This window comes from Coffea arabica, chromosome 2e (genome assembly GCF_036785885.1).
Source record: "Coffea arabica cultivar ET-39 chromosome 2e, Coffea Arabica ET-39 HiFi, whole genome shotgun sequence".
Lineage (NCBI taxonomy): Eukaryota > Viridiplantae > Streptophyta > Magnoliopsida > Gentianales > Rubiaceae > Coffea > Coffea arabica.
Window position 1 is genome coordinate 31865314 of NC_092313.1, and position 26903 is coordinate 31892216.

The 26903-nt window shown below is 43.7% G+C and overlaps 3 protein-coding genes across 3 annotated transcripts; all 3 read right to left on the reverse strand.

Moving 5' to 3' along the window:
• Nucleotides 1–6313: 6313 nt before the first annotated feature.
• LOC140036220 (uncharacterized) lies at nt 6314–7054 on the reverse strand. Its single transcript, XM_072077547.1, has one exon. It carries the CDS (start codon nt 7052–7054, stop codon nt 6314–6316), a length of 741 nt encoding a protein of 246 aa, XP_071933648.1.
• Nucleotides 7055–9533: 2479 nt separating this feature from the next.
• On the reverse strand, nt 9534–10088 carry LOC140036221 (uncharacterized). Its single transcript, XM_072077548.1, has one exon. The coding sequence runs from the start codon at nt 10086–10088 to the stop codon at nt 9534–9536; it is 555 nt and encodes a 184-aa protein (XP_071933649.1).
• A 962-nt stretch (nt 10089–11050) lies between these two features.
• Nucleotides 11051–25482, reverse strand: LOC140036222 (uncharacterized). Its single transcript, XM_072077550.1, has 12 exons — nt 25461–25482; nt 18302–18597; nt 17897–17963; nt 17522–17712; nt 17218–17466; nt 16912–17103; nt 16638–16785; nt 14951–16554; nt 14338–14782; nt 14043–14217; nt 11522–11890; nt 11051–11417 (listed from the first exon to the last, which is right to left on the reverse strand). The coding sequence occupies exons 1-12, from the start codon at nt 25480–25482 to the stop codon at nt 11051–11053; spliced, it is 4125 nt and encodes a 1374-aa protein (XP_071933651.1).
• Nucleotides 25483–26903: the final 1421 nt, after the last annotated feature.

Below are 26903 nucleotides of genomic sequence, written 5' to 3' on the forward strand. Positions count from 1 at the left end.
GCCGAACCTGTACAATAATAAATATCTATTCGAGAAAAATACAGATTTTGTATATAGCGGTGAGTAGGGTCGAATCCACAGGAACTGGGGATAATTCGTTTCTTCTAGAGTCCAAAGTATGGGGGGTTTTGGATTAAATGCTAACTAAATAAATTAACTGCAGAAAATAATTGATTAAGAGGAATAATTAAGGGAAAACTCTATCCAAGGGTACACTTCAGAAATGGTTCATGCACTGATCATTGATGCAGAAATAATTCCAACATTTAGCAATAGATTAGTTATAGTTGTCATGCACGCGATAAACAACCAACCCTTCCTTAATTTCTCGATAGCTAAGGTACGATAGTTAGCTATTTCTCTAACCCAAAAATAACCCTAGATACGACCGTAGGATTTAATTTCTAGATTGCATTAATAATTAGAAAGGCCCAACCCTAACCAACAAACACGCTACGAGGGTTTGTTTAAATTAGATCATATGCTCCCCTGACATAAACCCAATTACGCCAGTTGCTACTGAGGTAGAGATAACGAACAATTACAGATTCAATTACCCCTATTTAGCAAAAATAGCCTATATGAATAATTAATTATTGCGCACTAATCAATCATACACAAGGCCATAGCAATTAAAATCAAGGAACATATAAATACCAATAAATGAAGAAAATAATTAAAACAGATTCGATCTCACAGTAATTGTCGAACCAAATCGTCAGTTGTCCCCTTGACTAGAAAAGCTTAACCACGCCTCATGAGAAAATCTCCCCGTTGGGGAATATTGTCGAATACCTGGCGTGTGTCAGAGGCCAGTCCAAAGAAAGAAAACTAGAACTAAACTAAAAAACTAAAACTAAAGCCCTAGATATCTTTTGCTTCTGTACGTTGTCCCCTTTTAAAGCAACAAAAGAAAGATGACTAAAAGCTATCTAGGTGGTCCCCACACATGTGGACAAAGCCTCCCAAGTACTTCTTGTTCCAAGTCTCTCTACGTTACTTTCTTTGAAGCCCAAATGACCAAATGCCTTTCACTAGCTTGTGGTCCCCCACCAATTCAAGGGCCCAAGGATTGAAGCCCTTAGAAGTCTCCATATTTTTCACAAAGTCCCTCCTTTTTGGTAGTTTTCTGCTTCATTCCTGAAATTGATTCCAAATACCAAATATGAGTAAATATCAGCAATTAACACAATATTTGTCAGGGATAGAAGGGAAAATTAATAATAAAAATACTAACAAATTATACCCTATCACTTAGTATTTGCCCAACCTGGAATTGGTCTCCGAAGCATTGGATTCTACTCAAGGCTTCGGGAATTCATCAGGTTTGGGATTGAAATTGGGGTTGTGATCAGAAATGGAATGGGAATTTTGTTTTTGTGGTATTGCGTGTGTGTGATTTTTTTTTGGGGGGGGGGGGCTTTTCATAATCGGGACTGGATTGAGTTATGGTCATCAAATTTAGTCGATGCTAAATTGAGTTGTTGCGGTGTCTTGTTCGAACGCATCACTTGGTTGGCCATTGGCCGACGCATTATCAATCATTTCCTTTTCAAACTCCCAATGTGGGATAGACAAACGGGGGCCTCACATTCATCCTCCCCTTAGGATTTTGAAGTCCTCACAAAATCCTAAAGAGAGGGACCATATTTCCGAACTCACCCATGCAAAAATCACATGAAATTCACTATGCACCAACTATAATGCCTTGTGAAGAAGCGCGGAGCTTCCCCTGACCGAGCTGACCTGATGAGCTCGGGGTGCTGACGAGAAGAGCATGTCACAAGCCTGCAAAGCGAATAGGAGAGTGATCTAACAGGGGGGCCCCGAGGTCGTCCCTGAGGGCACTCCGACGATCAAGTTAGTTTTCCGGTGAGTGAGATTCACGGGAAGTAAAACAGTCGGGTATAATTGGCGATTAGTGAGCGTACCTTATGCAATCAGTGTGCGTTATCATTTATACCTGCTTAGGAGTCCGATCTCCGTACGTTTCGGAACTGCCCAGAATAGTCTCAATCCCGCACTGATGGGGATCCTCCCCGCCCTCTACGGGATTGTTTCCTGGATCTCCTCGGAGCCCTAGCAGCGGAGGGCCGAGAGACGGTTCCCATGGGCCCGGGGTCTAAACCCAACTCAGGGCCTCCCTGAGCTGCCACGTGTATAGGCCCAAGACGGGGCCTCTGCACTAACCCCCTAGATTAGGTAGGGCTTCCAGGCAGACCTAATCTATACCCTTGCCACGTGGGTGCCCGGCGTCGCACTGCTCTGCCACTGTCACCTCTGGCACAGTGCTATCAATGAAAAGCTGCGCCCGCGTCCTTTCAGTTGTCGCGTCTTTTCGGTCTCCGTACCGCTCTTAAATGCGTTCACATGGGGCGGTTCAAATTCAAGCAGCTGTTTCCCCCCATTTTGCTCCCTATAAATAGGGATTCCCAGATTTCCTCAGACTCTGTTTGCCATTTTCCTTTCTTCACGTATTTTTTCTACTCCCAAAAGTTCTCGCGGCAAGACTTTCGGCCATCAGTACCCAGATTCCGGCGGTTCCTCCATCTCTTTCCATTCCGATCATCAGTAAGTTCTTTTTCCCCTTCCTTCGCATTTTCTTTTCCTCCTTTGCCACCTTCTGCATTTTATGTCGGATCGTTCCGGCGTTACCTCCACCGCATCCCAAATTTCGGCCAATCGTAGAGCCCACAGAATCCTCATTTCCTCCTTGTTTTCGTCATCATCTTTATCTTCATCTTCTCCTCCTCCTCTCTCTTCTTCCTCTGCCTCTAATTCTAACTTCCTCATTCCTGACCTGTTCGAGCCCATTGACATCATGAGCACTCCATCTGCCCATTCTCCTTCCGCCCGCATCTTAGAGGAGGCGGCCGAGTTTGATGCTTTCATCGATCAGCAGGCCACCTCCATTCCTTCCCCCAAGTCCCCATATGGCTCCCCTGGCGGAGCCCAGGGTGGGGTAGGTGAGGATAGGGATTCCTCAGAGGGGACCCCTGCTGCTGAGCAGGGGGATGATCCCGAAATTAACTACTGTCAACCTGACCAGCAAGAGGTCACCCTCTCACTCGGGGTAGTGACCGAACTGGTTAGGTCCTTTTCCATTCCACCGGCCTTTGAGCCGAGGGTTGCCGAGCCCGACGACCGAGTTAGCCGACCTCCCCCTGGCTTCGTAGCCATCTATAGGGGAGCAGCTGGTCGCGGGACTCCGACTCCCCATCCCTTCGGTCTTAGCCGAGATTCTGAGATACTGGGGGTTCAGAATCACCCAAATCCATCCCAATTCGATCAGGATCATCACTGCGTTCCTGATCTATTGTCAAATCTGCTCCATCCCCTATTCTCTCTCTCTTTTCCGAGCCTCTTACACCCTCAAGCTCTCTCTTCCTGGGTGGTACTACTTCTCCCGCCGAACTGTTGGTAAAGTTCGGGGTGGGAAGGGCACCCAAGACCTGTTCTATGGGATTCCCTCTTCCGTGAAGAACTGGAATGGGGACTTCTTCTTTGTTAAATCCACACATTTTCCTCATGATGTGTGGAAGGTCGGGGAGGTCGAATCCGACCCCTACCCGGAGGACCTGGACCCCGAAACCCTTAGCCAGCTGGTGAGCTCCAAGGTGAAACTCTATGCGGGCAAGTTCTCCACCGAGCAAATATCTGCGGCCAGGCTGTTGGGGACTTTGTCCGGGTCCCCCGAAGGAGTGGAGCCCTCCCCCACCGACTACGACATTTGTAATGCCACCTCTGTACTCCTGCAACTCGTTGCTTCCTTCTTTCTTTCACTGACCCTACTTTTACTAAATTGGTGGTGTTTTGCTGCAGTGAAAAAACTCTCCAGGCTACTGGGCGCGCCACCCGAGCAGGTCGCTCCCGCCACGCAGCCGGAGGCGGCGAAAAAGGCCTCCGAGGCCTCTCCGACTCCTGGGGGCAATTCGGTCCCCCAGAAGGAGGAATTGCCCCCCAGAAGGAGGCCTCCCAATCTCAGTCCCCTTCCAAACAGGTCGCCAGCAAAAAGAATGCAACATGGCAGAAGAGGGGCCGAGAGGACGAGCCTTCCCAACCCGAGAAGAAGCTTACGCCAGCTCCAGCACAGCGCCCTCTCCTGTTGACGTCGGGAGGCCCTGTCCACCTGGGGGTTGGCTCCGCGGAGGAGCACGCCCGGGAGAGAGCCTCCCCGAGCTTGTGGCACTTCCGCCACGTGGCCCCCGTGAAGTCGGGACAGGCCCCCACCATGCACGACCCCCGTCACTTCTGCCCGTCCTGGGAGCTCTCCATCAATGTCCGAGCCCAGTTCCCCGAAGTGGCTCGCGAGTTGGTTGCGGGCTCAGTCCTTCCACGCGACAGAAGGTGGATGGAGCTGGCCAACCCGTCCGAACTCCAGGACAAGTACTATACCGTCCACGCCCAAGTAAGCCCTCTTCCGCTTGGGCCCCTTGGGTCCCTGTTTTTTCCCTTGATGGAGTGCTAATTTTTACTTTCCTTTCCTCAGGCCAATGCCGCCGGTGCTGCCCTGGTGACCCGCTTCACCGAACTGTCTCCCGATCTGGAGAAGTTGTAGAAGAGGAATCGGGAGACCGAGCAGAAGTTTGCCCAAGCCCTTAAGGGGGCGGACTCCCTTAAGGCCAAGTTGGGCAAAGTCGAGAAGATGTTGGAGGGGGTCCAAGTCCAGCTCGCCGCCACCCTGTCCGAGCTGGACCAGGAGAAAAAGGGCGTGGCGAAACTGAGGGAGGACCACGCCATTGAACTCTCCGGCACCGTCAGCCGGGAGCGCAAGAAGGCTGTTCGGGAGTTCATCTCTTCCGAACAGTTTGCCGAGGACGTGGCCCTCCTCAACCAGCCAATCCTCCAGATCGGCTTCACGCGGGCCCTGGACCAGGTGAAGGGCCTCAAACTGCCTGGCTTCGACTTGGCGCCGAGGAGAAGTTAGACTGGCTCTTCGATGGGTACTGCAAGGGGCATGCCCTGAAGGACCTGGTGGGCAGGAGTGATGTGGGGGCCGAGCTAGCGGAGGTCCCCCTGGGGGAGGATGAGACTCCTGGCAGGGCTTCCGGGAAGGAGCCAGTGGCTTAGAGCAGTGGCCATTTCAGAAACCCTTTCCATCCTCTTATAAGGATGTGGCCATGCCCTGCAGTTCATGATCTCCATAGATATCTTTTTGAGTAGCTTTCACCATACGCCTCTCAACATGCTTAACGTGTACCATCAGCTCCCGCCTCAAGCAGGTCGCCAGTAAGAAGAAGCCATTGCTAGATTTTCCTTTCCTTGTATAGCTCGGTAGGCTTTGTAATAGATAGGGTCTGAATGCATATGTGAAATGAAGTTTGAATGAAACTATCTGATTTGACCTTCAATTCCTTGTTAGCGGCGAATTCTAGTAACCGAAAAGGAACACCGACCTCTCGGGTCGAGCACCAAATAGATCCGCCAAGGCAGCGTGCCGGCCTCTTGGGCCGAGCATCCATCACACTTTAAGCCAACAACTAAGTTGCCAGGGACGCCAAACCATCAAACTATCAGGCTGATTTAGCAATCGAATTCTAATAATCGGAACAACGCGCCGACCTCCTGGGCCGAACACCAAATCTCTGGGTTTTAAGTTACGCCGACCTCCTAGGTCGAACGTCAAATCTGTTTTACTGAAGCAGCGTGCCGGCCTCTTGGGTCGAGCATCCGTCAAACTATAAGCCAACAACCAATTTGCAAAAGGACGATAAACTAGGGTCCCATAAGATGATCAAACTAAATTAACAACCCAATTTCGACAACCTGTGCGACGTGCCGACCTCCTGGGTCGAGCATCGGACCCTAAGGTTCTTTTAAGTTGCGCCGACCTCTTGGGTCGAGCGGCAAAATTTTAGAGACAGTCCTGCCGACCTCCTGGGCCGAGCATCGAACTCTCAGACTTTTAAAGCTTTAAGCCCTGCCGACCTCCTGGGTCGAATATCAATTCTCAAACTTCAAAGGCATTCCATTGATTCATTATCTTAATTCGTCCCTTAGCCGCCGACCTCCTGGGTCGAGCGTCAAAATTTTAAAGATAATCATGCCGACCTCCTGGGTCGAGCGTCGATTTCTCAGACTTGAAAGGCATTCCATCCGTTACCATTTGAAAGGCATTCCATCCGTTACCATTCATCACCCCTCAGGACCCCCCACTAGGACACTTAGCATTATTTGAGTGTGCTAGTATAGAAGTGAAAAGTTAAACGGCATTGATAATGAGAATGGATTTAAAACTTGAAAGCCGAACATTTATTTAATGATGAACTCGTATAAGGATTTCAAAGAATACAGTAAGATACCCTGGACCAATCTATCCTACGAACAACAGCAAATTCGAGAAGTGCCAAGTGCGGGGTACCTCTACTCCGTCTAATTTCGCAAGCTTACAGTACCCAGCCTGACTTGTCTCAAAGACCTTGTACGGCCCCTCCCAGTTCGGATCAAACTTGTTGGAGTTATGAGCTCGGCTAACTGAGTTCTTTCTTAGGACAAGGTCTCCGGGCTGGTACTGCGTATTACTCACCCTCGAGTTATGATAGCGAGCGAGTTGACTTTTATACTTAGCCATCCGTATCGCCGCTTCCTCACGCTTGGCCTCCAGCATGTCCAAGTTGCATCTCAGTTCTTCTTCGTTGGCTGACACGACGAAATTCTGTGTCCGAGGCGAGGGGAGGCCGATCTCCGCGGGCACCACCGCCTCCGCCCCATAAGTCAGGGAAAATGGGGTCTCATGAGTGGCTGTCCTCGGCGTAGTGCGGTAAACCCAGAGGACGCTAGGGAGTTCATCTAACCAGTTAGACTGGGCTAGTTCCAACCTAGTCTTCAACCCTTGCAGAATGGTTCGATTAACATTCTCTACCTGACCGTTGGCCTGGGGATGTCCGACCGAGATGAAGTGTTGGCTAATCCAGCTCCTAAAGGGATTTTCAGCAAACTGTCGCCCGTTGTCGGATATCAAGACATGCGGGATACCGAAGCGGCAGACTATGTTCTTCCAGAAGAACTTCTGAATTGTCCTTCCGGAGATAGTGGCCAGGGGTTCGGCCTCCATTCACTTTGTGAAATAGTCGATGGCCACCATGAGGTGTTCGTACCTTCTAGGAGTTCGGGAGAAGGGACCTAGGAGGTCTATCCCCCACTGGGCAAAGGGCCAAGGACTGTGGATGGGGACCATCTCACGAGTGGGTTGGTGGTGCAGCGGGGCGTGCACCTGGCAAGTTCGGCATCTCTGAACAAGAGTTGCGGCATCTCGAAACACCAAGAGCCAGTAGTAGCCTAGGAGCAGCCATTTTTTGGCCAACACTCGGGACCCCACATGTGCCACGCACAGGCCTTCTTAAACTTCTCGGAAGACATAGTCGCCCTCCTCAGGAGTTATGTACTTTAGCCAAGGAAACAGATACGACCTCCTGTAGAGGGTCCCCCCGGCGTAGGCGTACTTAGCAGTTCTGAGCTGGAGTCGGCGAGTCTCAGTTTTGTTCACTGGGAGGGCACCTGAGGTGAGGAAGTCCACGAGGAGAGTCATCCAAGTGGCTGAGCTGTCTATAGCCAAGACCTGAATCTGGCCAATGCTTTTTTGCTTAACTACCTCCACCAAGACTTCCTTGCTCAGGTGGGCAAACGAGGAGGACGCCAGTTTCGACACGGCGTCCGTCCGCTTGTTCTGTGACCTCGGCACCCGCTCAATCTAAAAAATGTCGAACAGTTTTATTGCCTCCCGCACCTTAGCCAAATATTCTTTCATGACATCCTTCTTGGCCTCGTACTCCCAGCGGACCTGGCAGATTACGAGCTGAGAGTCACTCCGGATCCTGATCGCGGTTATATCCATCTGGTGGGCTATCCGCAATCCTGTCAATAGGGCCTCGTACTCAGCCTAATTATTGGATGCCGGGAAGTCAAATCTGAATGCGTAGGTCAGCTCCTCCCCGGTGGGCGAGGTGAGCAGCAGGCCGGTTCTGCTCCCTTCCTTATTCGAGGCTCCGTCCCCAAATAGTACTCACTGCTCTTCCGGCCATGCCTCCTCGGGCAAAGAGCTCGACTCAGTCACTGACAAACTGGCTCCCTCGATGAGGAAGTCTGCCAGGGCCTGAGCTTTGATAGCGGTGCGAGACTGATAGCCGATGTCGTGCTCGGCCAGTTCGACGGTCCATTTGGTCATTCTGCCCGAGATCTCAGGTTTTGTGAGTATCTGTCGTAAGGGTTGATCCGTCAGGACAGTAATGCTGTTGGTCTGGAAATAAGGTCGGAGCTTCCGGGCGGCGTGCACCAAGGCGAGGACCAATTTTTCTGCCGGCGTGTACCGCGTCTCCGGCCCTTGTAAAGCACAGCTAACGTAGTATATTGGCCTTCGAGCCCCCCTGTTCTCCCGCACCAAAACTACGCTAACGGTCTCGTTGCAAGCAGACAAGTATAGGAACAGGATTTCTCCCTGCTCCGAGGCTGTCAGAGCAGGCAGCTCAACCAGGTATGCTATTAGGTCGGTGAAGGCTTTCTGGCATTCCTCCGTCTATTGAAAGTCCTTTGGTGCTTTCAAAATTAGAAAGAATGGTAGCCCCCTTACTGCGGAGCGCGAGAGAAATCTATTTAGGGTGGCCATTCTTCCCGTGAGCCGTTGGACCTCTTTGACGCTCCTCGGGGGGGGCCATGTTCATGATGGCCTGGAACTTATCCGGGTTTGCCCGGATCCCCTCTTGGGAGACCAGGAAACCCAGTAACTTTCCTGACCTGACCCCGAAGGTACATTTCTTTGTGTTCAGCCGTATCCGACTTTCCCACAGGATGTTCAGGATTTCCCTCAGGTCGGGAACGAGCTGCCGGTCAGTTCGACTCTTGACGATCATGTCGTCCACATAGACCTCCATACTCCTGCCGATCTGACTCTGGAATAGTTTGTTGACCAGGCGCTAGTAGGTAGTTCCAGCGTTTTTCAATCCAAATGGCATTGTCCGGTAGCAGTACGTCCCTTCCTCGGTGATGAAGGAAGTCTTTTCCCTATCTTTCTCGGTCATCTCTATCTGGTGGTATCTCTTGAAGGCATCCAGGAAACACAAAATGTCAAAACCCACAGTAGAGTCTACTAACCTGTCGATCCTTGGCAAGGGAAAGCAGTCCTTTGGGCAGGCCTTGTTAAGATCTGTGAAGTCCACGCACATCCTCCAAGACTGGTCCTCCTTCTTCACCAGGACGGGATTGGCTAACCAGGTCGGGTAATATACCTCCAAGATGATTCTGGATTCCAGCACCTTGCCGACCTCCTTCTTGATCACGTCATTCCTTTCGGGGGCGAAACTCCTCTTCTTCTGCTTCACTGACTTGAAGCGGGGATCTACGTTGCGGTGGTGGACGGCCAGATTAGTCGGAATTCCGGGCATGTTCTCTTCCGTCCACGCGAAGAACTGGGCGTACTCCCTTAGTAGGGCCTTCAGGCCCTCCTTCTCTTCGGGGGGTAGCGACGCACCAACGAGGAGGACCTGGTCGGATCGGTCCTCCCTCAAGGGGAACTCCTCGATCTCGTCCTGGGTGCCCAACTATCGGGTCTCCTCCCCCGGCATGTAAGGCTCCAAACTGGTCGTCTGGACGACCACCTTCTCATGTCTCCGGAGTACGGACAAGTAGCAAGTTCTGGCCACCTTTGGATCTCCATGCACCTCAGCTATTCCTCCCGGGGTGGGGAATTTGACGCTGAGGTGGAGAGACGAGGGGATAGCTTGGAAGGCATTCAAAACGGGCCGTCCCAAGAGCACGTTATATGGGGATTGTTGTTTGACCACCACGAAGTTGACGGGGATGGTCCGGCATTTGGGCGTCTGCCCTACCGTGACCATCAGGGTGATCATCACCTCCGGATTGATGGGCGATCCGGTGAATCCCACTAGGGGTGTCCGAACCGGGATTAGCTGTCCGTCCTCCAAGTCAAACTCCTTGAACACCCGGTAAAACAGGATGTCCACTGCGCTCCCCTGGTCGACGTACACTTTTTTCACCCGGTAGTTATTGGTCACGACGTCTATCACAATGGTCTCGTGGTTTCCAGACGCCAGGGGAACCGCATCTCTTGGTCCGAAGGTGATCTCCTCATCCATACGCAAGCATTTCAGGGAGTCATACCCCTCGGGGGGAGGCCGCCTGTTCTTCTGAACTGCATGGATGTCCCCCCGTGGGGCCCCCAACAATAGTGTTTATTACCCTTACTAAGTTCTGATTGTCCTGGTCGGGGGAGTTGCCCTGAGGGGCGTCTCGCCGCTCAAGGCGATCGCGACGCTGGCCTTCGCCCCTGTCTCCGCGGTAGGTGCGTCCTTACTTCTGGCCTGGTCGACTTTGCCGCACGAAACGCCCCAAGAAGCCGCGCTGGATCAAATTTTTGATCTCCTTTTGCAGGGCCCAGCACCCCTCCGTATCATGCCCGACATCACGGTGGAAGGCACAGTATCGGTCCTGATTTTGCTTGTTCCGAGGTGTCCCCATCTTAGGTGGCCGCTCCCCTAGGCCCTCCGCCTCCATAACGGCCAGAATCTGGGTTCTGGGCCGAATTAGGGGGTGTAGCCTTTTTCCGGAAGCGGCGGTTGAGCGGGGGCTTTTTCCCTTGAGAGCCGATGGAAAACATTTTTCTTGGCCGGGCCGTCCTTGTTCTCGGGAGGGTTTCCCCGTTCTCTCCGATTTTCGAACTCCCGATCTGACTCTCTCTTCAGGCGGGCAGCCTCCTCCGCATTAGCGGCGGCGTGCGCCCTGGTCAAGAGCTCCTCTAGGCCTCCAGGAGGCTTCTCGACGAGTTTGTAGTAGAGCTCCTCCGCCCTGAACCCGTTCATGAAGGCGGCCATGACCACCTTTTCGTCCTTGTCCCTGATCTGTAAGCTCTCCGTGTTGAAGCGGGTCATGAAATTCCTCAGGGACTCGTCCGGCTTCTGCTTGATTGCCATCAAGTGAGCCGCATTTTTTGAGTAAGTCTTCGAGAAGACGAATTGGGCGGTGAACTGCTTGGCCAGCTCGGGGAAACTCCGGATGGACCCCGGTACCAGACCCTAGAACCAGAGCCGGGCCTTCCCCTTCAGAAACATGGGGAAGGTTTTGCAGCATCCGCAGCGGTTTGCAGACGCATGTGCGTCAGGAAGACCGAGAGGTGGTCTTCCGGGTCGGTCGAGGCGTCGTACAACTCGATGTTCGGGATCTTGAACCTGCAGGGTAGTGGGTAGTCCTCTATCTCCCGGGTAAAAGGCGAGGTGGTGTAGTTGTTCTCGTACAACTGCGGCCGCAGGATCTGCTCAAACTTGTCCCGGACAGGCTTCCACTGGGGGGTCCCGCGGCCAGCTCTTGATAGATCGGGCGGGGAGCGCTCAGGCTCCTTTCGCGCAAGCTTCCACGATGAGGGATTCTTTGGTCGGCCCCCAGTGGACCGGTCGCGAGAGTACCTCTCGCTATCCCCGATCACCGAGGCCCGCGGCCGAGGGGGAGTCTGTGGCCGTTTCCTCCTGGGGGCTGGTCCCGTGACTCATCCTCCGAGGGAACGGGAGGTGATTACCTCTCCTTCCCCTTCGCCTTCGAGGTCTGTGCGCCTCTGGCTTCACCCCCCTCCTTTGCTTGCCGAATTATGTCCTTTAGCATGGGAAGGTTCTCCGTCACGAACTGAAAGATCTGCTGTCTCCGTTCCACTAAAAGGGCTGAGCCCCCGGCGCCCCGAGCCGCCTCGGTCTCCATTCGCCGGAAGCCTTCGCCGGTTTCGGGATCGGTGTTCTCTACGGTTCGTTTGGAACGTGTTCTCGCCATCAACACAACTACTCGTACATTCCCTCGTTCCCACAGACAGCGCCAACTGAAGAAGCACGGAGCTTCCCCTGACCGAGCTGACCTGATGAGCTCGGGGTGCTGACGAGAAGAGCGTGTCACAAGCCTGCAAAGCGAATAGGAGAGTGATCTAACAGGGGGGCCCTGAGGTCGTCCCCGAGGGCATTCCGACGATCAAGTTAATTTTCCGGTGAGTGAGATTCACGGGAAGTAAAACAGTTGGGTATAATTGGCGAATAGTGAGCGTACCTTATGCAATCGGTGTGCGTTATCATTTATACCTGTTTAGGAGTCCGACCTCCGTACGTTTCGGGACCTGCCAGAATAGTCTCAATCCCGCACTGAGGGGGATCCTCCCCGCCCTCTACGGGATCGTTTTCTGGAGCTCCTCGGAGCCCTAGCAGCGGAGGGCCGCGGGACGGTTCCCATGGACCCCGGGTCTAAACCCAACTCAGGCCTCCCTGAGCTGCCACGTGTATAGGCTCAGGACGGGGCATCTGCACCTTGAATCCGTGAACTTCCCAAATAACTTTTGAATGGAATCATAGATTTAAAATGATTAATCAAAACTAATTAATAACCCATGAACTGGAACTAATAGATCAATTATTTCCTTTGCAAATCCCCAAGGTGGGACATATGGAGGGAGGGGTCTCACATGTAATGGAAAGACTCCTTCCTCTTGCCTGGCCGAGTGCAGTCCTAGGTTTTTAATAACTTGTCTGATTGATTGATTTTGCTAAAAAAATTACAGTAATATCCTCCCTATCTTAAGCATTTTTTTCCCCCATAAATCCTGTCTTAGGATGGATCGTTTATTATTTCAAATAATCTCTACCCGTATGCCCTTTAATATAGGATCTGCTTAGGTGATGAGTTTTTTGAGTGTTTGTATAAGATTTTATTGTAACTTACGGTGGAATTTTTTAGAAAATTTTTTAAAGTTATGTAAAGCTTTCTTTGTTTCCTTTTTTCTTTCTTTTTCTTTTTCCTTTTCTTTCCCCTCCTCTTCTTCTCTTTCTCCCCCCACCCCACTACTGCTCTTCCTTCTCCCTCCCTCCCTATTGCTGGCCACTGTTGCTGGCACTTCCGTAGGCTACCAGTGACGGTGCTAGCAGTCTCCTCTCTCTCTTTCTCTCTCTCTCTCCCCCCTCCCTAGGGATGACAATTGGAGTGGGTACCCGCGGGGGGCTAACGGGACGGGGGTTGGGGTGGGACAGGAGGGGGAATTTTTCCCCCTGTATAGAAACGGGTTGGGTCCACCGTCCCACCACCCGTTAAAAAATTAATAAATATATAAATACATATATCCATATATATAATTATATGTATAATATTTAACTTAATTAGTTACAAACTTATAATAATGATATTATTAGTTATATGTATTATATATTGTATATTAGTATATGTAATATAATTGATATTATCAATTATACTAATAATTATACATGTTTACTAATAGACATTATTAATTAGTTATAATAAATTTACTAATATATTTATACTAAATTCCTAATTACATTTGACACAATAACACTTTTTTCTCCAAAAAAAAAATACAATAATGATTTAGTAATTGTATTTGTATCAAAAGTGAAAACTTGACTACTTTAGTTGTATTTGTTCCGTCATGTTAGATTGTATTCAAATAACTTTTGTTTAATTATTTTTATGAGTTTCAATTGTAAAACTACAATGGACAATAATTTTGTGATGAATTGATATTTTAGTACTTGATTATTTATTAAAATTTGACTATAATAAAATTATATAACAAATTTTTATTAGACCCACGAAAGAAACAAGGCAGGGCGGGGGGAGCGCGGGGCAGGGATGAGAGCACAGGAGAGGGTTCCTCGCTCCAACCCCGCCCTGTTGTCATCCCTACTCCTTCCCTTGCCCCCATCTCCTCTCCTCTTCTCTCCCCATCTATTTCCCTCTTTGACTAACATCTAAATCGGTGTTAGCAGTAAAGACATTTTCGTCTATTTGATAAAATAGAAGTTACACATGCTTTATGGATTTTTTTTCCCCAAACAACAACACTTTGATATATACCAAAACTGACTACGTACTATTGGAGCAACTGCCCCTACAATCTGTTTGAAGTAATTCAAGCAGCCAAGTTGGGAAGACAGACTTCCACTCAGCAGGACCCTTCAAGCTTAAAGCTAATTTTGCCAAAAAAGTGACTAACAGAGTTGTTAGACCTCCTTGTGAAGGAAAAACAACATTCGTAAAAATTGGATTTCAACCTAACTATTTCAGACAAGATAGTTGCAATATCAGAATCCCCATCCACCCCATTTATTTTATCAATGAGCTGCTTGCAATCTGATTCGAACACCACTCTTTTCCAGCCCTGATGTTTTGCCATAAGCATAGCAGTTCTTAGAGCCAAAGCTTTCTCCTGTTTAGCACTTGAGCAACCTGAGCTTGGCACGGCCCAGGCTCTCAACACATTTCCAAAACAGTCCCTAGCAATCAACCCCCAACCAGCACTGTCTATCTTCTATTGCATTGCTGCATCAGAGTTTATCTTAACCCAACCTCCCTTTGGTGCCTTCCAACCCCCCAATCCCTCCTTTCCTTTAGTCCTAAAGCTACCCATCCCCCCTTCCAAATCCTGAACCTCCTGGAACTCTCTCCACTCCCTAGTTTCCTTCTGCACTACTGCCATTGGGTCCATCCTTTTATCCTCAAACTGCTTCCTATTCCTTGATTTCCATATCTGCCATAGAACGGTCAACTCAATTCTTTCCTGACCACTTTCCAATGCCCTGACATCCCTCAGCTCCTCCCACCAGTGGCCAAAACTGTTCCTGAAACACTCTAACCCTTCCCAGCTTATAGGTGCTGTCTTCCAGACAGCCTTAGCATTATCATAGAAAAAGAGCAGATATTCAATAGTTTCCGAGTACTTCCCACAGCATTTGCAAACAGGATCCCCTTTTGAGCATCTTTCTTTGATAGCAACATTTACAGGCAACACACCCTGCAAGCACTTCCAGATGAAGTGCTTCAGCTTATGTTTTACCTTCAGTCCCCAAAGAAAACTCTAGCCTTGGGGCGTGCACTTCCCTCTACAGCTTGATTCTGCTGCTCTTCTCCCATGATCCCCCTTTCCTAGAAGACTTTTAGCTAACCTGTAGCCTGATTTTACTGTAAACTCCCCAGTGCTAGACTTACTCCAGTATACAGTGTCCTTCCTCTCAAATACACTCAGAGGAATTCTCAGAATTTCCTTTCTTTCTTGCTCCTCAAACACCTGAACAATCAACTCCTTGTTCCATTTCTCTTCTTGTATGAGATCACTAACTCTGAAAACACCCACTTCCTCCCTTCTTTGAGTTTTAACTCTCCCATCTTCTGAATTAGGAAGCCACCTATCATCCCATATGCTGATAGATTGTCCATCACCCACCCTCTTCCTTAGCCCTGCTTCTAAAATCCCCCTTGCCCTCAGTAGGCTTTTCCAACACCAAGAGTCAGTACCATTGCTTTCCATCTTCCATAGAGAGACCCCCTTGAAGTACCTAGCTTTGATAACCTTACTCATTAACAGATTTGGCCTGGTTAAAATCCTCCATAGCTGTTTTGCCAACAAGGCCAGATTATACTCATGAAGATCTCTGAAACCAAGGCCTCCTTCAGCTTTCACTTCAGACAATTTTCGCCAGCTGAGCCAATGAATCTTCTGCTTATCTCCTTTTTGACCCCACCAAAACTTAGCCATCTCTGAGCAAATTTTCTTACACAGATCCTTTGGCAACAAACAACAAGACATTACATACGTGGGCAGGGCCAGTATAACAGATTTAAGCAGAACCTCCTTCCCTGCCTGACTCAATAACTGCTCTTTCCATCCATGCAGCCTCTCCATAGCTTTATTCCTGATGAACTCAAATGCCTGCCTTTTGGATCGTCCAATGGGTAGAGGTAACCCCAAATATTTGCTGTGCTGAGCAAGTCTCATTCCCTGCAACTTCCTCATAACCCCCTTCTTCATTCTACTGCCTACATTCCTGCTAAAGAACAGAGAGGATTTCTCTACATTTACTAACTGACCAGAAGCTTGTTTATACACTTCTAGAATCCTCATTATCTGACTAGCTTCATCAACATTTGCTTTACAGAAAATCAGGGAATCATCTACAAAAAACAAATGAGATAGACTAGGAGCCCCCTGAGCAATCTTCAAGCCAGTCAACCTTCCATGTACCTTTGCTTGGTTCAGCAAAGAGGAAAACCCCTCAACACAGATCAAAAGCAAATAGGGAGATAGAGGATCTCCCTGTCTCAACCCTCTTGTTGGCTTAATGTATCCTCTTTTCTCCCCATTAAAATTAATAGAGTAGGTAACACTAGATACATACTCCACTACCCACTGAATCCATTTTGGACAGAATCCCATCTTCATCATCATTTTAGCCAGGAATTTCCATTCTACTCTATCATAAGCCTTTGACATATCTAATTTAATAGCCATGAAACCGTCCCTGCCAACCCTCTTATTTTTTAAGAAATGAATGCATTCATGAGCTATTAAAACATTATCCAAAATCTGCCTTTCAGGGACAAACGCAGACTGGGAATGACTAATACAAGCACTCAGAACTAGTTTGAACCTATTGGTGAGCACTTTTGAAATGATTTTGTAAAGGACATTACACAAGCTTATAGGTCTGAAATCTGAAATGGAACTAGCAGTGTTAGTTTTGGGAATCAAACTGATTAAAGTTTCATTAACAGATTTGAGCAAATGACCTGAATGAAAAAAACCGTCAACTACACAAACAATGTCAGACTTAATAACTGGCCAAACTTTTGGAAAAAAATTGGGGACATACCATCTGGTCCTGGGGACTTGTGTGGGTGCATCGAGAAGACTGCTTTGCTGATCTCTTGCTCTGATACATTCCTGGTGAGCTCCCTATTCATCTCCTCAGTGATGGTCTGTGGAACACCTTCTAGTATCTTAGCAAAGTCCTCAGGATTCTGAGAAGTAAAAATCTGCTGAAAATAATCAGTGATCTCTTGGCATGTTTCCTTCTTATTCTTACACTAATCACCAGACCTACTCCTCAAAATACTAATCCTATTCCACCTCCTCTTACCTAACACCTTCGCATGGAAAAACTTGGTATTTCTATCCCCCTCTTTCAACCATTCCACTCTAGCCTTCTGACTCCAATATATCTCCTCTTTTTTATAAGCCTCAACCAACTTCCTTTTCAGGCAAGCTACCTTGATCCTATAACCATCACTTTTCAGTTCCTTAGCTTCCTTTATCTCCTTCTTCACTTGCTCTATCAGCTTTTTTGAATTACAAAAACACTGCTTGCTCCAACTCAATAAGTTCATTCTGACCTGTTTTATTTTCCTCTGAACCTTAAACATCCTAGATCCCCCCTGCTGCTCTCCTCATGCCTTATCAATAACCTCCCCTATATCCCTATGTCCCAACCATCTCCTATCAAACATGAACCTCCTCTCTACTGGTTTTGTATCCAGTACCAATAAACAATGATCAGAAGCCTCAGTTTCAACATGAGTACATTTTGTCTTCTCAAACCTCTTTATCCAGCCTTGACTACCCAAAACTCTATCAATCCTTTCTTTATACCTCTCCCTCACTACCCCAGTTATTATAACAAGTCCAGGGAACTCCTTCAAAACCTATGTCCTGTAATTCATTGCTATTTATAAAGGAGTTAAACTCCTGGAAACTCACCTCAGCCCTGTGCCTCCCTCCCCACTTTTCATTATTTGATGTAATATCATTCAAGTCTCCCATAATAGCCCATGCTTCTCCCCACAGACAACTCCTCCTAGCTATGACCTTCCACTGTTCCTTCCTAATCCTAACATCAGCACTAGTATACACACAGACACACCACCATTCACCACCTACTTCCCTATCCTCTATTAACAATTCTATAGTAAAACTTGAGAACAACACTTTTTTAACTTGCAATTCCTTCTTCTAGAAAACTGCCAAGCCACCAGCCAAACCCACAGGATCAACAACAAACAGATGATCGAATTTTATCCATTGCTTCACATTATTCAGATAGCTCTTTTTCTTTTTTGTTTATGATAAAAATACCAATGATAGAGAATGGAGCTTCATAGACTCCTTTAGTTGGGGAACTGTCAAGGGGCTCCCTGCACCACTACAGTTTCACACCACAGCTCTCATTGAGCATGTGGAGCCCCATTAAGGGTGGACTCCATCCCCTCACAGAAAGTTGTCCCCTCACACCACTCTACTCCCGTTTTGCACTTTTTCTTATTTTCCTTCCCTGCCTGCTCCTCCACTTTCCTTTTCCCTTTGCCAGAATCACCCTCATCCCTATTAACCTCCACCAGTGGCTTTCATTTGCTAACCTCCAGTACCAACCTCTTCCAACTCTTATTGACCTTGTGATTCCCTTTTCCCCTCCCCCCCCTTTGTCTCCACTTTCTTGTTATCTTCCATCACCCCATGAGCCCCCATACCCTCCCCCCTTACCTTACTTCCACTTTTCTCACCATCAATCCACATAAAATTCACCACCTCATCTACTGAATCCTTCCCTGACCTGCCCTCCATCAGCTCCTTTTGCCCTCCATCCCCCCAAGCATTTCCCTGGACAGTTTTGTCCCCCCACCCTTTCTTCCCCACACCCTCATCCCCCTGCTCCCACACACTCCCTACCTGCTCCCCTATTCCTATAGCTCTCTCCTCTTCCCGTCTGCCCCCAGCCTCTTCCCCAGTATCCTCTCCCACTCCCTTATAACACCCATCCTCCCCATTGTGGAAAGCCTCTGTATACGTAAGCAGCAACTTACTACCAGTATCCCTACCATTCCTCCTTCCCTAACCTTGAGTTATGGCGTTGGGTTGAAAAGGATAAACTTGGAAAATGCAATTTATTTTCTGCAAGTTATGGAGTTGAAAATGTTGACTGCTATTCCAGTACCTGATACACATAGTGTTTTGAAACTTGAACCACCAAGTGAACTGGCTAAGCTTTCGGTTCGCGATTTTCTTAGTTCAATCGGTTCAACTAGCCGGTTTATTGGTTCAATATTTTTAAATTAATTTTTAAAAATTAAAAATCTGAATAATATGGTATTCTATTAAAAGAACATAAATATCCTTGAGAAAATACATCCCACAAGTGCCAGAGTATTAAACAAGGAAGAAGTAAAGGATAAATGAAAAGAAATGAAAGAAAAAAAACATATTTTAAAAAAATAGCACATAAATGATAAATCCGTAGTACAAAGCTAATATGATGTATTCAGATCTAACCTTGAACATGATTACAACTCCAAAAAAAAAAAAATCTTGCGAGAAATAATAGTAGAAAATGGAAACATGCTTCACTTCCTTTTTTTTCCCTAACCCTCTCACCTTTTTTTACCAATCTATGAATCTTGCCTACTTTCACAGCATTTTCTTTAACGTTCCAGGACCCATGAGCCAATAGAGCCAAGTATTAGGATCAAGACAGAAAACAAGAATAAGATTTGTCCACTTGTTCACCCTGGCTTTAAACAACAAAGGCCCATTATTTTGCTTTGAATCCTTTCGTCCAATGTTTTAACACTTCCACAAAATGTCAGATGCGTTTGTTGAAAAAAAATTTCAGATGAGCTACTGTGCAAGGAAGAGTTAAATCCTATAATTGTTTCATTGTGTGCACAAAGACAATTTCGGCCAAAAAAAAAAAGATAGCTTCAACCCAAAAAAAGCTAATTTCAACAAAACAAGTGAAGTAGTGTCCACCTCATATCGAATCTTATTACCTTCCGACATAAATCAAGAAAATAAAAAATAAAAATCAATAAATAAAAAATGAAATTGAAAATAAAGAGCAAAATCAGAGAGTTGATGGAAAAACATTAACCTCGGCCAAAATTAAGAAAAACCATGTCATGATGTGGCAATCCAAAACCGTGAAAAGCAAGAAAAACAATAATCACAGCAAATTAATTAGCACACAAGAAATATAAAAATAAAAACCGTAAAAAAGAAAGAGGAGATTTAGAAGCTTTGGTTTCCATGGAGCCATGGAGATTGCAAACTAGAGAAAGGAGATAAAAGGTTATAGTCCTAAGGAGAAGCCATGGAAATAGTGTAAATTTGAAATAGTAAAAAGAAATTGAAGCAAAGCTAGAGAAAAGAGAGAAAAATAGAGGAGAGAGAGAGAGGGAAGTCTGACAGCTGAACTTTAGGAAGCTAACTTTAGGGTTTACAACTATGACTTTATGTCCTTTGGTCGGGTTATTTTGGAAAGATACAAAAAACGCCGGTCACAGTTCGATTGGATTTTTACTGGTTCATCGGTTTTGATTGGTTTTTTGTCAATCCTGGCTTTAGCATTGAATCGGACCGAAGGCATGGCCGGTTCGCAATTCAACCAATCAAATCAGCCAGTCTGATATGATTTTCAAAACATTGGATAGACACAATCAATTTATATACAAGGAAGCAATGCATGTTTTATTCATGTACTATTTTTTTAAACAAATCTTTTCTATATATAAAGCATGAGATGTGAGTTTAGTGTTAAAAGTTTCTATCATCTGGTCATGGGGGTAGAAAGGGATGAGGGAGAGGAGAGGAGGAGTTGGGAGGGAGGAGAAGAAGAGCAAAGAGGGAGGAGGAAAAAAAAGGAAGGTGCTGCCATTGCCATCACTAGTAGAATGCAGACCTGCGGTGGTGGGTTGAGGTGGGGTAGGAGGAAGAAAAAGAAGAAAGGAAAGAAAGGAAACATTGTGTGTTTGAGGGTGTGTCTTTTAAAAAAATTTAGGGTGTTTAGAAGGCTACTAAAGACAAAAATTGTTTAAAAAAGTTGTCTATTAAAAACATGTCAAAAAAGCACGCCGACCAAACGGAACCCAAGATTTAATTCTATATGAAATGCAATTCCAAGTTAGAAAATTTTTTATTTATGCCTCTTTCATTATTTCGTCATGTTATTTATCTATTTGCTTGATTCTTCTTTTGAATATCCTTTTTTGCATATAAAATGCAAATTTTATTGATGAAATTGTTATAAATTATCTAGCACAATTTGATTTACATCATAGAAATATAATGGCAGGATATATATGCACTCGAAATAGTAGATCCACAATTTAATTATGAATAAACTGAAAAATGATGAGATCTGTCAGGATAGATGCAAGATTCAAAAATTTTTCAAATCTAATAACTAGATAGGAATAAATTTAGATCTAATACAAAGAAAAAAACAATACAAAAATCTCACTAGAAACTCCTAGAAAAATAGAAAATTCTCACTAAATATTCTTAAGAAAACCAAAGAACTCTCACTAAGAAATTTTAGAAGAGACTTTCTAACAACATGGGAGGGATCCTCCAGAAGAGGAAGGTCTTTTCGTGAAGAGAAGAATAAGTAGAGAGAACTTGGGGAACAGAAAAGTAAAGAGAAATTAGGAAAGAATTTAGTATGTGATTCTTCCTTGGAATGTCTCGCTTGCTTTTGTGAGTCATAAGTGTAATTGATCTTAAAGCAATTTAATGCCTTTTAATTAAGCCATTGGACACCAGTGTATGACCTTTTTCTTAAGAGCAAAGAGTCTCAACGACCACTAAACTATTTCTTGCGTCTACTTTTGATCATCAAACTATTTTTCATCTTAAGTTAGAATCAGTATGCCTATGACCCTTTTTTCGGATTTTGCTCTTAATTTACAAATTAAATTGAACACATGCAAATCATATGTCCATTGATTTTCTTGACTTATAGACAAAAGATCTCAGTGGCAACTAAATTGTTCTGGTCGTACAATTTTAATCACTCAATTAATTTTTTATTCAAAATGGCCACTCAACTTACAAATATGTATATTAATGGCCATTTTGTCCAAATTTGATGTTAGCCCTAACAGAATGAATTGCATGTGCACACACACCAAAGACCATGGGTAAATTCGTCCAAATAGATGAGACAAAAATCTTAAATAGCCATTTAACTATACAAACAATATATTTTAAGTGATCTTTCATTCAAAATGTCCACTCAACTCAGAAAAAAATAGTATATTAGCAAGCTTTCATTTAAATTTTTTTCATTATATCGATTATTTTCATTTTTAATTTTAGAATTCTTGGAAATAATTCACAAGAACTTGAGCATATAATTTAGTATTTTTGTAAAAATTTATAAATTAGAATATATTAAAGCAACTATTATAGATCTTTAATTTAAAAAATATAAAGCTCTAGAGGGAAAAAAATCTAAAAATTTGTCCTTATTTTTTGGTACACAAAATGAAAATGGAGCTCACTCCATTAGCACTACTAGAAATATTTGATGGAATGACCACGAATATTCCTATTTTTTTGGTAAACAAAAAATTGTCCTTATTTTTGGGTACACAAAATAAAAAATGGAGCTCACTCCTTACGAAATTGTCCTTATTTTTTGGTACACAAAATGAAAATGGAGCTCAATCCATTAGCACTACTAGAAATATTTGATGGAATGACCACGAATATTCCTATTTAAGAGTTCAGTGACTATATTGAAATAAAATTTATTTGAGTGGCGAAAAGTGTACAAGTAGAATAGTTTAGTGCACGCTGAAATTTTTAGATTCGAATTAAGAAATTCAGTGAATATATTTACCCTTAGATTTTGACACGTGAATTGCATGTGTTTGGTTTATTTTGTAATTAAAAGCAAAATCTGACGAAATGATCATGAGTATACTGATTAGTTAGTTGAGTGGCTAAATTGAGATGAAAAATAATTTGATGGTTAAAAGTAGATGCAAGGAATAGTTTAATGGCCGCCAAGATTTTTTACTTTTTTTAAATCATTTTAAACTCGTCACATTTATAAACCGTTTGGCATGAAAAGAACGTGAACAGCTTGTTCAATAGTTCTTCTCTCGATTAACATCTCACTGTAGAGATTCTCAACTATACTACTAGGGCTGGTAATTAAATGCGAAACCCAATAATCAGCTCAACTCATTTCAAAGGTTGACTTGGGTCAACTGAATGATGAGTTTTAGGTTGGGTCAAGCAAGCCCCACAAGTTTTATGGGGTGGGTCGGGTTACTCTCCTTGGGTATCCATTATCCAACCTGTTATTTTTTAATAATATTTAAATTCAAACAAAAAAGAGAAAGCTATCTGATTTTAGTATTCGGCTTATTTTTTACAAAAGAATATGTGTCTGAATTTCACTATCGATGTGAGGGTGGTATTAGTGGATAATCTATAAGAATCTTTATAAATCACCTATGGTCTCAGAAGTATGTCTTGACCCATAGTGATAATCGGAACCGAATCCACCCAAACTTTGATTTATAAAAAAAAAAATGCTGTCTTTAGTATTTGGCTACTTCTCTCGTGATCAACGCTACTGTCACACACTTGACGAGACTCCATCTCTCAAGTTTTAAAGCCAAGCCACCACTTCCACTTACTGAACTGAATCTCACACCTGATTCTTGGACTAGCCATACTATCACTGTCAGGAATTTCACAGGCGTTTGTTCAGATATCACCTATAAATTAATTCTCAAAGTTATAGTTTGGTTTTCTCTACTTTCTTCGAGTGTGCTAACTTTGTTAAATCAAGTTGTTTAGTGTGCAAATTAAAGGAAAAGGTCAAGTTGTTTTATTAAAGCCAATGGAAGTTATTAAAAGTTTAATTCATTTATTTTGCAAACAATAGAAAAAGATATTATGAATTTTTTTAGCGAACAGAAAAAAGTTATTGGAATTTGGAAGTAAAAATAGTGGAAGTTATTGAAAGTTACTCAACTAGTAGTTATCTTTAATAGATTTTTACTTTTATAAGGAAAATATTGAAAAAATAAAAAATGATAAAAAATTTTAACACCAGACTCACGCCTCATGCTTTATATATTGAAAGATTTGTTTAAAAGTAGTACATGTGTAAAACATGCATTGCTCTAGCTTGTATACAAATTGATGGTGTGTACCAGGAATTGGAACAGCAGTCAACATTCTCAATGCCATAACTTGCCAAAAAATAAATTGTATTATACAATTCTATCCTTTTTTGCCCATAAAGCATGTGTAATAACCTCTATTTTATCAATTAGACGAAAATGTCTTTATGCCTAACATCAATTTAGATGTTGTTCAAAGAAAAAAGGAAAATAATCTGTTTAGATAACACCATTTGCTTGAATTCTATAATTCTTCAGTTCAATTTGGTGTTTCCTTTGATTGCATTTGTACATGATTTGATTTGCTTTTACAAAAGGATTTTCTGCGCTTATTTTGTCCAACAAAGCAATTTAAAACATTGGTATGTGTAAGTTTGTATATGTGAAAGTATGTTAGTATATGTTTTGGTATGTCTGTGTATGAAAATGATGTATTTCCGTCAATGAAATTTAAAAAGTGATTGTGTGTTAGTATGGGTGAAAGTATTTTAGTGTGTGAAAATATGTTTATACTTGTGAAAATTTGTTTATATATGTAAAAAAATTATTTTACATGTGAAAGAGTATTATATATCAAAATATATAAAATAATATGTTTGGTCATATCTGGATCATGAGTTTGATTGATCCAATATAACCCGACCCAATCTATAGTTGGGTGAGTTGGATACAACCTATTTAAATATAAATTTAACATCAACTTGTCCAAAAATCACCCAATCCATCCAATTGCTAGTCTGTACGCTACTTATGCTACTTTCCGTCTTGTTATAGAATGAATATTAAACAAAAAAAAATTGAACTTCTTGATGCTTTGCCATAAAAAATAGTTCAGTGTGTACAAGTGTGTAAAATTTTTCGAATCAAGATTGAACTGGTTCGATCGATTAAATTTCGACCGATTATTTTACCAGTTCAATTAACGATTCAAGTTTCAAAATATTGCTAAACTATGCTTTGAGTTTGGACCGTTTCATGGAGGTAGACTTTGCTTGCTGGAATGTAATGAAAATTCAACAACAACAGGAAAAACGAGCAGAGTAAAACCACATGCATGGCATCTTCATCGCTTTTCTAATTTTTCCATTGACAAATTATTGGAACAATAAAAGTTATTGTCCGTTAATAAGACCCCTTCCCACTCTCCTGTCAAAAACAGCAAACTTGGTGAAGCATTGTCACACTAAATTCGTGCATTTTTGGTTTTGCGTTGTGGTTTGTGGATTGGAAAGTCCTATACTAAGCAACATATGATTCAAATGATAGATTAAACTAATGGATAACCTATCTTCTTGATTTTAGGAATTTTTATATTTGTATCTATCATTTAGGAATATCGGTGATTTAGAGTGGCTTTTTACAGGTGGCACTCTTGTGGATTACCTTAATTCCATGTATTTCAAAAAAAGAGAAAATCGTCAATTTCATCCATAAACTTTTTTCTAAAGTCGATTTAGTCCCTAACTTTTATTTCTGACCAATTTGCTCCTTAAATTTAATTTTTGAATCCAATTAAGTTCCTTTTCAGCTGTGCCACCACCTAAAAACAATCGAATTTCTAATTCAACAGCTAAATAAGGGTATTTTGGGAACTTCATGTATGAATTGCAATCAAACTAAGTAAGTTAAAAAATCATTAATTTTTGGGTATTTTTAAAATTTAAAACAGTTTTAAGGTATTTTTAAAATTTTTAATTAACTTCTTAACCCTTCTCCTACCTCACCTCTCCTTGCCACCGCCGCCATTTCCTTCCCCTCCTTAATGTTTTCGTGTTGAGAGTTATTCAAGAATATTCACCTCACGTCATCCATTCCACACAATTGATAGATAGCCCATTTCTACTAACTACCAGTTCCACCGGGTCTTACAGCAACACAAGCAATTTGTTTTGAAATGCATTTGACAAATTCAAATCATCTTACACATCTACAGACAAATTAGCCATGAGAAGTCAAGAGCTACAGGATTAGGGGTCCTCAAATTTCATTTGTTCAAAAATTAAAAAAAAAAATTCCTGTTTTTCTAACCTTTGTAAGTCACTAAACTCCGTCATGAAAATTTTGAAGTATTCTAGGACGAAACAGCGTGAATTTTGTAAGAATTTGTTAGTGAGCTAGACAAAGCTATCTTATTGTGTGGGCTCAAATATGTAGAAAAACAAAGATGATTTTCAGAAATTGTGAAACTATTAGTATGAAAGCAGAGGACATCAGCAAAAGGCCGGAGTGATGATTATGACAATGCACCAATTGTAGCTAACAAATGCTCCAGCAACTGACTGCGCAAATGGCTGGGATCTTCTTTTCTCCATCAGCCAAGCCATAATGGTAGCATATATGATAAAATTTGCATATTTCTGCTATTTTTACTTGAGCCAGAAAGCATTTGCAGATTTCCCTCTTCAACTTTCTCAATTACAATGTAAACTCAAAGGTGGGGGAAAGAGGGTGGGGAGAGAGAGGTAGAAGGAGAAGGATAGGAGGAGGTGGGTGGCTGGTGATTTAGGTTGTTAGTGGAAGGAGCGGATAATCCAAAGTTTCCAAAATGCCTTTGTTTAATTATTAAATTAGAAGTCAAATTGATTTTAGATTGTAGCGCCGTCGGAGAAGGTCTTAATTGGATCCAAAGATTAAGTTCATGTATTAAATTAGTCAGGAATAAAAGTTAGGAATTATATCAACTCTAGAAAAAAGTTTAACGACGAAATTGGCCATTTTTTCAAAATTTTTGGGTTAATTTTTTTCAGTTAACAGGTCCAAATTTTATGGAATTAAAGTAAGAGTTTTCTTTGAACAGACTTAATTAGGCTGCAGGTTTATGATCCTTGGTACAAGAGTGTAAAACGAAATAATTGAACATATTAAACTTTGGTATCTTTTTAATTTACGCAAAAGATATAACTTTGGCCTTCAGCAAAATGATGAGTGTTGACTAACTATATAGATAATGGATCTCGTGGTTTGTCTTTGCTCATGAAGCCTAGCTAGAACTTTGATTAGTGTCACTCAATGAAGGAAAAGTATAGGAATAAAACACAATTGATCTATCACCAAATATTCAACCGAAGCCTTTGAATAATCACAACAAACTATTTGACAAATTGAATATATGTCAAGTAGGAATGGAATCGCGGGGAAGGAACAAGAAAGATATGGGAGGGGCACAA